The sequence below is a fragment of the Malaclemys terrapin genome, chromosome 17 (genome assembly GCF_027887155.1).
Source record: "Malaclemys terrapin pileata isolate rMalTer1 chromosome 17, rMalTer1.hap1, whole genome shotgun sequence".
Classification (NCBI taxonomy): domain Eukaryota; kingdom Metazoa; phylum Chordata; order Testudines; family Emydidae; genus Malaclemys; species Malaclemys terrapin.
In genome coordinates this window covers 693,258-708,511 of record NC_071521.1, presented here as the reverse complement: position 1 = coordinate 708,511, position 15,254 = coordinate 693,258, and the positions used below count along the sequence as shown (strand labels likewise).

The window sequence follows — 15,254 nt, the reverse complement described above, 5'->3', positions numbered from 1 at the left end:
CACTCATAAGCCTCTCCAGTTCACATGCCTGGGTATATTAATTTTGAATGGGACAGATGTGGATACACATCAATCATAATAAAGTTTCATGTGGAGCAAAGGAAACACTTTCTGTGTGTGGTCTGTACTGCCTTGCTTGTTTGTGGCTTGTGGAAGCTGGACATATTTTTGATTCAGCCCAGGAGTTGTGTAATTATTCAGATTTTTTTAAACAATTAAATTTTATAATAATGAAAATTACTGGATTATCCACCATGCAGATTGAGGTCTACTGTTTATCCACAATACAGGTAGAGCATGGCAACAGTAGCATAAGGTTCCCCAGCACTTAGAAGGAGGGGACTACTGCTAAGGTTAAAAGACAGATCAATATCCACAGCATCTAGTCATCGGTCTATTTGTTAATATATAATATGCCTATACTTATCTCTTATACAGCACTTTTTGTCTAGAGATCTCAGCATGCTATACAAATGGAGGGTATCATTATTCCTCTTTTTCAGAAGGGTATACTGAGGTGCAGAGAGGTAAAGCAACTTGACTAAAGTCACATAGCAAGTCAGCAATAGATCTAGGAAGAGAGCCAGGGTCTCCTGACTCCCAACCTAGTTGACCAGTTTACTCAGTTGATAACATTGCCTCACACAGGTTGCCTGGAAAGGCACTTCTCGTGGTGGATTTATGTGATGTAGACTCCTCAGTCTAATTCCTAGTGAACAAACTATCAATTTATGTTTCATAGAGACCATTGAACAGCTACTAAACAATGACCACTTTTGATCACTGGTAATTTGAGGCCCACTGAGGTCCTTAAGAGTTACTCATATACTGAAGGGGAAAATTGGGCCCCTGGCCTAAACTGAAGGAGGTGTGGTAGAGATGAAAAATTATGTCTCTGTTACCAATTCCCCAAACCATGTAATTTTTAGAAACTGAGTTTATTTGTATTTTACCATTTTGGAAACATTTAAAGGTTATGCTAATTATTCAAAGATTAAGATTTTGCTGGGTCATTTGGCAAGAAACAGTCACTGAATATCCTAAACCAGGGAACCTTGAGAACTAACAGAAAATGTTTGGATTTTTGTTTTTAAGAATACAGTACTTTTTAAAAAGGAGCCTATATTAATAGAATGTAGATACCCCATATTATCATGAGCGATTCAATATTATCTCATCTATAGGGTATCAATATCATATCCTACAGAGCATACTTGGAAAGAAATTAAACAGACAGACTTTGTCACATTAGTTAATTATTTCAGAAAAATGTAATTTAATTAAGGTTGAAGTATTAATTAATAATACAGAGCATAAGTTAATATGGTTAGCTATTGTGTTCCAGTTTGAATTCTGAGGTAACACTGAAAGGATGCTTTAGGGGGTGGAATCTAGGTTCTGGGCTGGGAAGCCATATTATATAAAGTGGATAGAAGAGTTCCTCTAGTCTTATTTCACTTCCAGAATTCAACTTGGAAATCAAAGTTGTGCCAATCAGAAAGCTCACTTCCCTGGGAAAGATTTATTTGTCTAGCATGTAAAAACTGAAGGGAAGGAATAGGGAGCTGTCTAACTATACTGTACCATTTCTTCTAAATCTTCCTAGCTCATACTGGCAACTTTCTTTCCCTTTAGAACTGACAATCCCTGCCAATTCATTTGGACAGAGCTCAGAAGATTTTAATTCATTGAGACTTTAATTGTGTGCCCTAATTTATTTTAACTCTAGCCAAGACTTGACAACTGATTTGTGTCTTACACAGTGTGATGAATCCTTTGCTGCCCCCTGGCTCCCCTTTCTTTTGCTGATAAAAGAGAGAACCTCTGAAATCTGAAAATGTATATTATAGAATTTGTAGCTTTCCCTTTGCCAGCACTATTAAGAACAGTTTCCATTGAACAAGGGCACTTTAGTCTTACAACTTTTAACTAAGAAAAGTAATCATATGATCTATATCTATTTCTACTTTGTAGTCTTCTGCCCTGTTGTCACATAACACGAGACTTGATGCATACTGGTCTGTATCTTGTCTGCCAAGTGGAAATATAGGCAAGTGAATTGCACAAATTTCTTGAAGGTAGTTGTATCTGAGTGTAAGTCTTAGCTGGAATTTCTTAATCAATAACTCCTTTCATAAGTAGGAGTTTTTGAATTGATATGTTATTTTTATCCTGTCTATAGTCATTTGTCATGGGCTCTGAGGAGTGTATTTATTAGTTAAGCTTTCCCTTTTTTTTTTTTTTTTTTTGTACATCATTTTAGTACCTGAAACTCTCTTACAGGTTTCCCTGGTTTAATGTTAGTACAGTGCACCATTTCTGTAGTGAATATGCTTGCATCAGACATCCTATTCAGTAATCTAGGGAGGCATTTACACAGATGTGCATTTTCTCCAGCTAGATTTATTGTGCCTGACACTCAAGAATCATACTTGAATTTTGTGGAAGATGGTATCCTTTTCCAGGTCTGCTATGTTGCCTGTTATTATTCTAGTTCATGTCTGATTCAACACATTATCATTCTCACTTGCAAATAGAAGGCAACGGCTGGATAGAGGTTAATGATATAATTGTAAGAGATGAGACAAAGTTAGCCAATTTAAGAGTTATACATCTTTTCCTAAGCAAATCATTGTGGATTACTGAATGCAAGAATTCACAATGACCTGAGATCTTGATTTTGAATTCTTTTCAGTGTGGAGTGCATCATCTTCATAGATAGAGAACACACTAGTGCAGCCGGAAGGATGTAAATACTAGCTGGCTATATATATATACAGCACTGCTGGTCATTAAGTTTTTGTACTAATATGGATATCAGATCTGGTGTTCACACTCCCTGGTGCTGAACAGTTTTTTCTAATTTCCTGGAGAAATGGGACTATATGGCCTTTCCCTGCTATACTGTTTCCTATGGCTATGTGTCCGCTGCACACCACTTGTGGCACTGTGGAGGGTATGTGTACAGTGAAAGGCAGATTGTGCAACATTGCGGTGTGTAACTGCATGTGTCAGTGAGAGGCTCTAGTGGCGGCAGGCAACAGGAAAAGGCTTGGCGGTGAGGAGCTGTCAGAGCCTTTCCCTGCAGCCATAGTCTTTCCCTACAGGAGCAAAAGAATCCAGCTGCTCCCTGTTGCGGGGGAAAAGGTCTGGTAGCACGGAGCTGCTGAAGACTTTCCTTGCTGCAGGAGTCTTCCTCTGTGGTGTGTGATATTTTGAGGTTTAAATGCCAGACTCACTCTTTAATAAGACTGTCCCCAAGTAGTTGCACAAAAAGATAAATGGGTAATGAACCAATACTAATTTCCCAATAGAATTTTAGTGTGATATTTTGCTGGTGAGGTGTATACTAGCTATGAGACAAGGTGGATGAGGTAATATGTTTTATTGAACCAACTTCCTTTGCTGATGGAGAGAAGCTTGGCCAATAAAAGATATTACCTCAACCACCTTGTCTCTCTAATATCCTGGGACCAACACAGCTACAACTACACTTCATAGCTATTAGCGTCATTCACCTTTGAGCACACTTCAAGAATATCTGATGTGTAGTAAAATGACTCTTTGCCTTATTCGGACCAATTATTTCCTAAAATAAATAAAAGTCAGTTTAATCTGGAGAGTACCTGATAATCTGAGAGGTTTGACAAGACCATCCAGCAAATGTTGGAAAGATTTATGGAATGGGTGTAATATGCACCTACCGTTATTACTTATGCCTCAGTTTTTGGCTACCCAACTTTAGACACTTAAGAGGGGGCCTCACTTTTTTAAAGAAAGTGCCGAGCACCCAGGCTTTGAAGATCAAGCCCCTTTTATATGTCTCAGCTTGAGTGACCAAAAACCAAGGCACCCGAAATCAATAATAACTTATGAAAATGTAAATGTCTGGAGGCTTTCAATTGACTCAAGGATTTATGACTGGAGCAAGAGGAGAACAAAGGTCTCTTACTTACTGGGTACCAGACTTTAACTTTAAGTCAGAATCTAGTTACTGGTTTCCACCTGAGGCTTATGAAAAAGCTACAGTTTAGCCCTGAATATGTAGCAGTGTCATTGGCAAGTGCTGGAGAGTTAGATGTCATAAAAGGAGCATACTGTTTCCACTCAATTGTCTAGGCACTATGCAGGGATTACAGAGAAACAAAGAGATCTGTCCTTGAGGGACAGTAAAAATTCAGATGCAAGAAGACTTTTGACAACATTTGGTATTGCTCCGATTTATGCTTGTAAATTAAAAATGGCAAGGGGGAAACAGCTTTTGACCCATTAAGAGTTCAGGGGTTTAAACTGAACTCCATGAAGTAGTGATCAAGAGGGAGATTTTCAAAAACACCTAGGGGATTTCAGAGCACAAGCCCCATTGATAGCCAATGGGACTTGTGCTCCTAAATCCCTTAGGCACTTCTGAAATATCTTCCCTGCCCATAATCTTCATTTGTGACTTGTACAAAACCAGTTATGCTGTTGGTGTTTAGCAAAACATTACAAGGCCATCTCATAAACTATGCTTTTGGGGAAGTAAGCATTTGATAAGGGCTGGCTTTTGTAGGAGATGTTAGGGTCTAGTTTTTGTGTTCTTTAATTTGATTGTTGGTTTTGGTTAGTTATTTACTTATTTTTCTGGCTTTGGGAAGGCTGCTGGGTTTTATTATATTGCTTGTATTTTAAAATTATGTCAAAGATGCCTAGAACTCAAAATAATCACTTTTTTCTCTGTTATAAATCTAAAATAAATTAACAAATAAATAATTAGGTTAATAGAATTAACAATAATCTTGGTGCACTAAAATGAAAATCTTTCTAAGTAAGTCTAATTTTGACCTAAAAGTAAATAATCTGGAAGTACAACGGATAAAGTGGATATGTCGTCCTCAGCTTATTCTTACTCTTAGAAACTGAGATACATGGAACAATTTGAGAAACAGTATGAGGCCAAAGTTTCAGAAACTGACTTCCCTCCCCCCCCCCCCACTACTATAATTTGAAAACAATGTTTTAGCTGTTCCTTTTTTGTTTTTTTTCTTTCCATTTTTTGATTGCTCACAGGTTAATACCTTGTATGTCATGTTTTAGCCTGGAGCTGAGGTTTATGGCACAGTTATAAACCATGGATATGAGGAGTTTATAATCGAAAAAATTGAAACCATAAAAACAGTATTTGAAGTGGTGACCTATTGCCACTTTATATTACTAGAGTGATAACATCATAGCAGCAGAAAAGCAAAGTTTGTGTTGAACAGGTGTTTAACAGGCGAGATCCAAAGTCCATTTGATTCATTAGAAGTCTTTAATAAGCTTTGGATCCAGCCCCAACTGGTCAGTTTATCCAGGACAGACACAGCCTTTCATTGTTTGTTAATTGATGGATTTCAGTTTTTAAAATGTTCCCATCTTTTTCTTTGGGCATATGTACACATAATGTAACGTTAGAGCAACATTGCAGACCAAGAACTATAATAACACCCCCCCCCCCAAATCACAATTCCTCAGAAAACTCTCCCACTCGTTCACCCAACTATTCATCCTTTCCCCTTTTCCTCCTTGAAAAAAGCTTGAGAGTACAAATGAGCTTTGCAACATGAACTGAAGTTCAGCAAATTCAAGCTGTGGCAAGCCAAAGTTGGAAGCAAATTCCTCAGTCTAGGATTGTGAATATAAAAGCCCTGCCAACAGCATCCCTGCAATAAAGGAGGTGTTAGCTTGGACACCTCACATTATCTCAACTAAATTGATGTTGCATGGCAGATAGATGGTATCCGAGGTATCCTGGACCCAGCCTATTTAAGGTTTTTTGCATCACAGTAAATATATTAAATTGAACCCAAAACAAACTGGGAGCCAGTGAAACTCACAAAACACAAAGTACTGCACTTCCTGTGAGAAACACCCTTAAAATTCAGCTGCTGAAGTAGCTGAAGTTTTTGAATGATCTTGTGTGGAGAGTATTGCAACAATCCAGTCTCAGGGGGACAAAATGTTGCTTACTGCTGCAGGATTTCTGCATTTGAAAGAAAATGGAATCTCCTGGTCAAGCATAAATATTAAAGCACCATGGGGCACTGCTGCTACCTAACATTTGCAAAACTACAAGTCCAGGCAGACTCCAGGGTTGGGAAGGCAGTAACAAAAGGCAGACAAATTCCCTTAATGGAAGGACTCGTAGTACCTCTGCCAGTTCTCCTAGGAGGTGTACCCAGTCCAACAACATAACCTCAGTCTCATCTGGGGTGAATCTGAACCAGTTCACCCTCAAACTTTTGCATTATCATTTGCTAAATATGTTACATGCTACTTACCTCTGTCTGCATCTTTGAGACCTAAGTATATCTCCACCTCTGGAAAATGTGCTATTAGTCACTGCATATTAACATATATGTCAAGTATCAGGGGATAGCTGTGTTAGTCTGTATCCACAAAAACAACAAGGAGTCCGGTGGCACCTTAAAGACTAACAGATTTATTTGGGCATAAGCTTTCGTGGGTAAAAAACCTCACTTCTTCAGATGCACGAAAGCTTATGCCCAAATAAATCTGTTAGTCTTTAAGGTGCCACTGGACTCCTTGTTGGTTTTTTTGCATATTAACATAGATATCATTTAGACATGCCAATAAAATAACTTACCAGATGGTTTATCAGTTGAAGTTGGACTGCTAGTAACTGGTGGCATAGTTGGTAGATTAGGTGGTAGAACCTTTAAATTCTGATCACTTTGAATCTCATTGGTAGCTATTTGATTAATAATGCGATTGTAAGTAGGAGGCTGATACATTCTGTTAGGTGGTTGGGGAGGTTGGGGTATTGGCTTAATGGATGGCATTCTTTGACAATGTTCTTCTAGCTGTGCAATAATTATAGACTGGTTATTGGCAATTGTCACCAAATGTTGATATTTGTACTCTAGGTCCTTGTATTTGTTTGCAAGTTGCAACATATCGGCAGTTTGGTTCAATATCTTATTTTCAAGCTGGGAAAGTTCTAATGCATTGTCTCGTTTTCGAATAATTTCATGTAGCAGCTGCATATAAAGTTGTGTGACACGAGAGTTCATATTCCGACTTTCTTTTCGTAAAAGTTTAACCTCATTAACAATCCCACCATCCACCTCCACCAGTTGCTGAAGAGTTTCTATTTGTCTCTTTTGCTTTAGAAGTTCATTGTTAAGCAGCTCTAATTCTTGTTTATTTACCCGGTTTTCAAGAAGAACCTCAGGCTCCTTTGAATTAACACAAATGGCACCTGTCACTTTCTGCTGAGGTACAATAAAGGTATAAGTGCACTTGTCCTGTGTGTCGCTGGACCGCTTATACCTGTTCAGATAAATGAATTCTTGCTCTGTGCCCTCGTCACTGCTTTCAAATTCCTGTGTCTTGCTAGCAGTCACTCCCATGACTGCAATTAGTAATAAACAAGTTAATCTTGCTGCCTTCATCATTCTTTATTTTTGGATACTTTTTCTTCTACAAATGAACTTCTAAAATCTGTTTAAAAATAAAAATAAAGTTATTTAGTAATAAATAGAAAATGAATGAATGTGAATAAGAAGATTAACAACTGCTGTATTCATTGGGAAGTCTTAACAAAATCTCTTCAAGTGGTAAGTGATGATATGAAAATATACATATTTTCATGCCAACAAATATGGTACACTTTTCATGTCTGGTAAGAGCTTCCACCAGATAAAGATAAAAAAAATGATAGGCTGCTGAGCTTCATGGAGACAAGTTATAACTTACTAGCATCCTGTTTCCAGATCCTAGGTTAATAAATTGTGAAACATTGCTATAATTTCTCACCACTCACCTTAAGGAACTGAATTAGTAAAAAGTAAGTCCATATTTCCAGGACAGTGCCATCAGTTTCTCAGAAATTCATTTAAATAAATATTAAGTTTTCATCCCTTACACTTGCAAAAATAACCTTAAAATGTGAACAGAATGTAGCTGATCCTGTGCTGTTACGGTTTCTAAAATCACTAGATTAGGGCTGTCAAACTGTTAAAAAAAAAAAAAAAAAAAAATCGCAATTAATCCAAGATTTAAAAACATAGTCGTAATTAATTGCAGTTTTAATCACACTATTAAACAATAATGGAATATCAATTTAAATTCATTATAAATATTTTGGATGTTTTTCTACATTTTCAAATATATTGATTTCAATTACAACACAGAATACAAAGTGTACAGTGCTCACTTTATATTATTATTTTTTATTACAAATATTTTCTCTGTAAAAAAGATAAACAAAAGAAATAGTATTTTCCAATGCACCTAATACAGGTACTGTAGTGCACTCTCTTTTTGTAAAAGTGCAACTTATAAATGTAGAATTATATTTTTTAGGGCTGTCGATTAATCGCAGTTAACTCATGCGATTAACTCAAAAGAATTAACTGCGATTAAAAAAATCATGATTAATCGCACTGTTAAAAAATAGAATAACAATTGAAATTTATTAAATATTTTTGGATGTTTTTCTACATTTTCAAATATACTGATTTCTATTACAACACAGAATTCTATTCCTGCTTCTGCCACAGATTTTCTGTGTGATGCTCAACAAATAACACACACATTTTCATTTGTGGCCTTTAATTGTGTGTTCCCCATTTTCTGGGTACCCAACTTGAGACTCTGGGGCTGAACACTCAAAGCTGCAACTGAAGCCAATAGGAGCTGTGCTTTAAACATATCCAAGAGCTATAAAATGCTAAGCACTCTGAAAAATCAGGCTCTAGATGGCTCAAATTGAGCAGTCGAAATTAGTGGACATGGGCAACTTTAATTCTAGCATTTCCCAATTACTGCGTGTTTGACTTTGCAACCTTAATGTTCTGTTAACACCCTTTTTGTATTTATGGTAATGCCTGTCACATGCTTTCCAAATGTTCAGGAAGGTCAGTCCCTACTCTGAGGAGCTCACAATCTATGGAGACTGGAACTTTTGCCACTGTGACATCTAGATTTGCTCAGAGCATATTTAGATAACATGATAGTAAGAAGGCCTGTGCTCTGTATATGCCTGTCCCTCCACCCTGGGAGTCCACTAGTGGAACTTGCACTGGTTCTTGATTAGCTGTAATAAAGTTGTTGAAAATTTTCCACCTCCCTAAGAACATATTAACCTGAAGGGGAGGGCAAGAAGGAGATGGGGGAAAAACCTTACTGTACTGCTGTTAATGGCGTTAGTATTATTTCTTCAGGAATCTCCTTGCTTTTTGCTTTTGAGGCCTTGTTATGAGGAAAACAAACGAGAGAATGGAGTCCGTACATTTGTAAAGCAAGGCCTTGCCATTCTAAGCAGGGAATATTGTAGTATTAATAATTTACTATTTATTTACTGAGTAAAATGAAATTAAATGGCAACTCTCTTTAACATAAATTTTTTTACAGAGCATCATGCTAATAATTAATGTGCAGGTGTAGATCATTTTTACAGATAATTCACATACTCTGAGTAAAAATATAATTGAAAGTCATTGATAGTATTATGTTACTTGATACAAATTAAAGAGAGAGAATTGTAGTGAGGCTTGGTTAGTATGTTTCAGTAAATGATACAAGAAAACTCTATCAGCAATGATTTTTGTGGATCTTTTTGAAAATTGTTTATGCCCCATGTGTCTCAAATTTTAGTATAACTGGAATGAAACTCATTTTCATTTTGTAAATAGAAAGGGATTGTGGCTTATGGAGTTTGGCAAGAATTCTACATTTGTAAGTTCCACTTCCATGATAAAGATATTGCACTGCAGTACTTGTATTAGGCAAATTGAAAAATACTATTTCATTTGTTTTTTACAGTGCAAATATTTGTAATCAAAAATAAATATAAAGTGAGCACTGTACATTTTTATTCTGTGTTGTAATTGAAATCAATATATTTGAAAATTTAGAAAATGCAAAATATTGAAATAAATGGTATTCTATTATTGTTTAACAGTGCAATTAATTGCGATTAATTGCAATTATATTTTAGTCGCTTGACAGCTCTACTTGTAATCACGTGTTTCCATCACTCTCTCTTGTTTTGAGTGGAACCTCTATTCTTTCTTAAATAAGTCTCCTTTTGTTTTATTATAAATGCTCATAAGTGCTGTGCACTATGCAGGAGCACTGATTTAAGGTAACACTGGGGTACACTGTTCCTTTAGGAGCAAAGGATCTGGAATTTCTCAGTAGCTGAATATCACAGAGGAATGTTTCAAGGGGATCTACCAGGCAAAGACGGCATAGCACGGAGGAGAGTGGTTTAGTGGCTGATAGGTTGGTAGTATTTAGTAGTATTAGGGAGCTAAAACCCAGCTACCACAGGCAAGACTCCTTCTCACTAGAGGCAGGGGGATAACAAGGTGACTCTCAGTCCTGGCTACCTTGAGAACAGTCACACTCATGTCTCTGCCTTTCACTTAGTTTAATAAGTTGCTTCTTTAAAGGAGAATGTGATGCAATATGTGCATTGTGCATTATTCCATTCGATATACAAATATTAACACGAACAAGAAGTCCCTGTTGAAATGCTCTCCTTGCTGCAGAGTCCAATTCATGTTCCTGTATTGTAGCTGTTATTCAGCAAAGCTGGATGTTGTCTAACAAGGTTATCACTTTTTTCTGTTTGCAGTCCGTGCTTGAAAAAAACTTTACTTTTTCTGTATTGATATTTGTCTTTGTTTAATGAAAAATGTATATGAACAAATTATAGAAAATGGCTTATCTGCAGAATGATCACTGATTATTGGGCGTTGGGTATGTTTGTGCAAGTGGTCACCTAAGTCACATGATATTGTTTCTGTTCTCTGATTGGATGACTTGAGTTTTATAAATAACATGCCTGCCTGTACAAATTATTTGCTCATTGAATCTGTCAAGGAGAGGATGGTGTACTTGTGGGGAAAGTGGAGCAAAATAGATCATACACACAGACCTAGGAAAGTTTAAGCCACATTAAATAATTTTCTGTCCTCTTTTGTACAAGATAGCATTATATTTGTTTATTTAGAAGGCTCCCAGTTTTTAGAGTGGTAGCCATGTTAGTCTGTATCAGCAAAAAGAACGAGGAGTACTTTTGGCACCTTAGAGACTAACAAATTTATTTGAGCATAAGCTTTCATGGGCTAAAGCCCACTTCATCAGATGCATGCAGTGGAAAATACAGCAGGAAGATTATCTATATCTATATAGGTATATATACACATACAGAGAACATGAAAAAATGGGTGTTGCCATACCAACTCTAATGAGACTAATTGATTAAGGTGGGCTATTATCAGCAGGAGAAAAAAAACTTTTGTAGTGATAATCAGGATGGCCCATTTCAAACGGTTGACAAGATGGTGTGAGTAACAGTAGGGGGGAAATTAACATGCGAAAATATTTTTTAGTTTGTGTAATGACTCATCCACTCCCTGTCTTTATTCCAGCCTAATTTAATGGTGTCCAGTTTCCCTCCTCACAGAGAGAGAAAGGTATGTCACATCCAGGGCTGGTGCTACCATTTAGGCAAACTAAGCGGTTGCCTAGGGCGCCAAGATTTGGGGGTGCCAAAAAGTGGTGCCCCCAATTTTTTTTTACATCATTCCTACGCCACCTCCCTGAGTGCCAATCAGCTGTTTGGCGCCGCAAGCCTGGGAGGGGAGGAGAATTAGAGCGGGGGCGGCATGCTCAGGGAGGAGGCAGAGCAGAGGTGAGCTGGGGTGGCGAGCTGCCGCACAGCTCCCCGGGGGGGAGCTGCAGTGGGGGGGCGCCTCAGGGCGGGGCGGAAGCTGCCACGGGGGGGGTGCCTCGGGGGGGGGGGGGGCAGGGAGCTGCCGGGTCTCTAGCAGACTTTGCATTCAGTTTACTTCTGTCACATTCATACTAAATAATTCCTAAAGCTGTTGCCCCTATTTCTCCTTAACAGGGGTGCTGCTCTCTGGTGACCCCTTTTTTCTCTCTATTGGCACCCTCCTGTCTGTCAGTAGCTGTTCTCTGTCACAGTGGCCAGTACTTATTTGAGCAGGACCATGTTTGTAACCAGATGTGAAACTCCCACTTCAGTATCTGGCCACCCTACAAACACTGTCTGTAATCTAGCCTTTTTATAAAAACAAAGTGTCTCTAAGCTAGGGACTCTTCTTCTCAAACATCTTTCCTCCCACATTATCTTCCCTTCTCTCTCCCCAGGGCTCCTCAAACTGCAATTATTTTGCTTGAGAAAGCCAGTGACTTTAAAATGTTTTCCTAGTCTCTCCTTGTCTCCTAAACTCCTCAAACCAAAACACACAAGCCAGTTTACATAAATGTGGGAGTGCCAACAGTTTTGCTGTGAATTCCTGTAAATGCTCACAAACACACTAGGTCATACCGAATATCCACACTTACATAAATAAAAGCTCCTCTGCAAACATATATACTCACATAAACCAACTCTCTGAGTGGTCCTGAAAAACCACACAAAGGACATAAATGTGGTTGGATTGAATCATGAATAGGATTCGATAAATATGTTTGCGAGCACATTTATCCAGTATTCACCCGTCTCTATTATTTGAACTGCAATCTGTGTCCTGATTGGTGTATATTTGCTCTGTCGATATTTTGTTTCCCTTGAGATACAATTAGAGGACATTCCTATCATCAGAGTGAAGGGAAAATAAACTTTCAGAAAAAGATATTCAGTATTTTTCCAGTCCCTGAAAAGGAAAAGCAAATAATTATTTTCTTTGGCTTTGTTAGTCACAAGTTAAGAAAAAGTGACTTTGGGAATTGCTTTTCCATATTGCAGTGTAAGGCATTTGAAGTCTGTAGGAATGTTCTTGCTTAATCAAAATATTGTTGATTATTATAAACGTGTTTAAAACTCACAAATGAGATTTCCACAAGATTTGAGTATTTTACCATCTGAAACTAAATAGGTATTTCACTTCATGTATTGTCATGACCTCATAAGAATGAGGCTGAAAATTTCTGTTTTATGAATAACTGTAGGACTATATACAAAAGTTAATTCCTCATTTTTATGAAAAATACATACATATGGTTGTATTAGATTCCCTCTTTTAGATTTTCTAATGGTTATTACTTTTGAAAGATTTTTTTGTGCACATGAATACGAGGGTTTGAAACTCCATTAGCTGAAAAAATGTGACTTCTAGCAACTCACATTTTGTGTTCTGTAAAACATCATTCAGATTCTATGAAAACTCCACCAAATAAACCCAAAATACTGCAGATTGCACTGTGTAAATGGAGCACTTCTTAGCTAGTAGCATTAATTAGCTGATATTTGTAATGCATTTTGAAGAAGAAAGATGTTATATAAGGCAAGATTTTTTATTGTTACTATATGTATAATGTCTGTAATCCTAAAGAATTTCTGCAACAAAAAGTCTCTACTATGTGATGGGGGATTGATTTTTCATGAGACATTTTTATGGCATCTGTAACCCTGGTTTTCCTACCACAGTTTAAATTTCATCATCTTGGAAAACAGTTTAGACCATAGGAAAGATGAATTGTGGCTAAACTTTGACTTCCATTATGCTTTTTATTGGGGGTAAGAATTGCTCATTAGTTTAAGTGTATGGTAGTTGGGAAACATTTTGAGTCTCAAAACAAATTAGCATTTATGCTACGAAACTCTGGAGAAATACAAAAGCAAAATAATATCAACAGACATAATTATTGTCTGGATAACTCTAAGGCAATACTACTGCATGAAATTAATCAGCTGTAGATTTCATATCAAAAGACACAATTCATACCCTGTCTTCACTTGTATGTGATACTATTTTGAAAAGGGAATCTTAAATAATTTCAGGAGCTAGGACTAGTTGACTTACTTTCTGCTACTCTTGTTCTTCTATATATTGTGTATTATTATTAAGCTAGAGGACAGTTGGTATGAAAGCCTCATGCACTGAACTGCATAAACCCAGCTTATGTGTAAGTGATACATGTTACTGTATCCACCATGTGAGGCTGCTTTTCAGAGACAACAATTTTCCATGTTTAAGACAAGATTTTACACAAGGAGATTTCCAGTGACTTTTAGTGACGATTTGCAGTGCTGTAATTGTACATCAGAGACAGCATAATTTATTGCAGCTTCATTAATTAACTACGTGATGCCAGGAGCTGGGAACTGAAATCCCAGAAATTGAGGTTCCAGCAATTGTTCTCAACAAAAGGTTATAATATTAAAAAAATGGTTTGCAAGTTGGCACTGGTGCTAGAATAGTTTGTACAGTGAGGATGCTGAGAGCCATTGAACCAAACTGTAAAGTAAACCCTGTATATGATGGAAACTACTTCAAGCCAGGGGATGCCGCAGCACCCCGAGTTCCAGCACCTATGCAAATTGGGATTAGGGAATTGAGGGGGGGCAGGTTTTCAGATGCACTTCAGGTTGGAGTATTGGTAATCCTCAGTAGAAAAGGAAGATCTTCCAAAGTGAGAAACAGGCTCTTCGCATGTGAACAAGAGTACTGAGCTGTCAGATGGAATAAGGTAGGATTTCTAATGTAAGTGGTTGGACCCTTATTTTGTTTTGCTAAACGTAATACATTCTCGCATTAACAAGACAGCTGCAAATTTTCATTGTTCAGTCACTTCGCTTTTATTTCCTATGCCTCATCCTACATTTGTATAACTGGCTTTATTAAATAAATGTCATGTTTTTATCCTACTAACTTACAAATTAAATTTAATCAAGGGAGGACGGGGAGGAGGCCAGAGCCCATCCTTAAATGTGGTTCTCTGGCCTGAAATGCAAAGGTATTTATTGCTGCATCTCTTAGTTGAGTGCATATAGTTTACTAATTAAAGTAGCACTCTAGATCCTCTTAGAAATACCCCATATAGATGGCTTAATCCAAAGATAATGTGACTGCATGAGATGTGATCTTATTGAACAACACATAACATTCTGGAACTGCATCTCTATGGCTTTTTGCTTCAAAAGAAAAATAAATGTAACACCAGATAGATACTAATGGATTAGTTTTTCAGCACGTACTAAAGAAATCTGGAACTAAAGCCTAGTCAGCAGTTGAACCAATAATTTTGTGTAGGTTACATTTATTATAGTAGAGTTACTGGTAATTGTTAGGTTTGGGTGGGCTGTTTTCCTAGGATAACTCCAGTGTTAAAAAACTGTATTATGAAGCCCTTTGCGCAACTTCCACCAGTAGGGTTATACACATAAATGAAGTCAAATTCATGAAAGGTCTACTGTTGGATCATATGGTAGTTCCCTGAAAAAATAAGTGACC

At 37.3% G+C, this 15,254-nt stretch overlaps 2 protein-coding genes across 14 annotated transcripts in view; one reads left to right on the top strand and one right to left on the bottom strand.

Annotated features, from left to right (window-relative positions):
• RALGPS1 (Ral GEF with PH domain and SH3 binding motif 1) overlaps positions 1 to 15,254 on the top strand; it is a 377,097-nt gene that overhangs the window by 201,243 nt on the left and 160,600 nt on the right. The window lies entirely within an intron of this gene.
• ANGPTL2 (angiopoietin like 2) overlaps positions 1 to 15,254 on the bottom strand; it is a 31,963-nt gene that overhangs the window by 13,805 nt on the left and 2,904 nt on the right. Inside the window, exon 2 of the mRNA XM_054007755.1 lies at positions 6,626 to 7,482. Coding sequence (XP_053863730.1) covers positions 6,626 to 7,436 — 811 coding nt within the window. The 5' untranslated portion in view covers positions 7,437 to 7,482. The remainder of the gene's footprint in view (positions 1 to 6,625; positions 7,483 to 15,254) is intronic.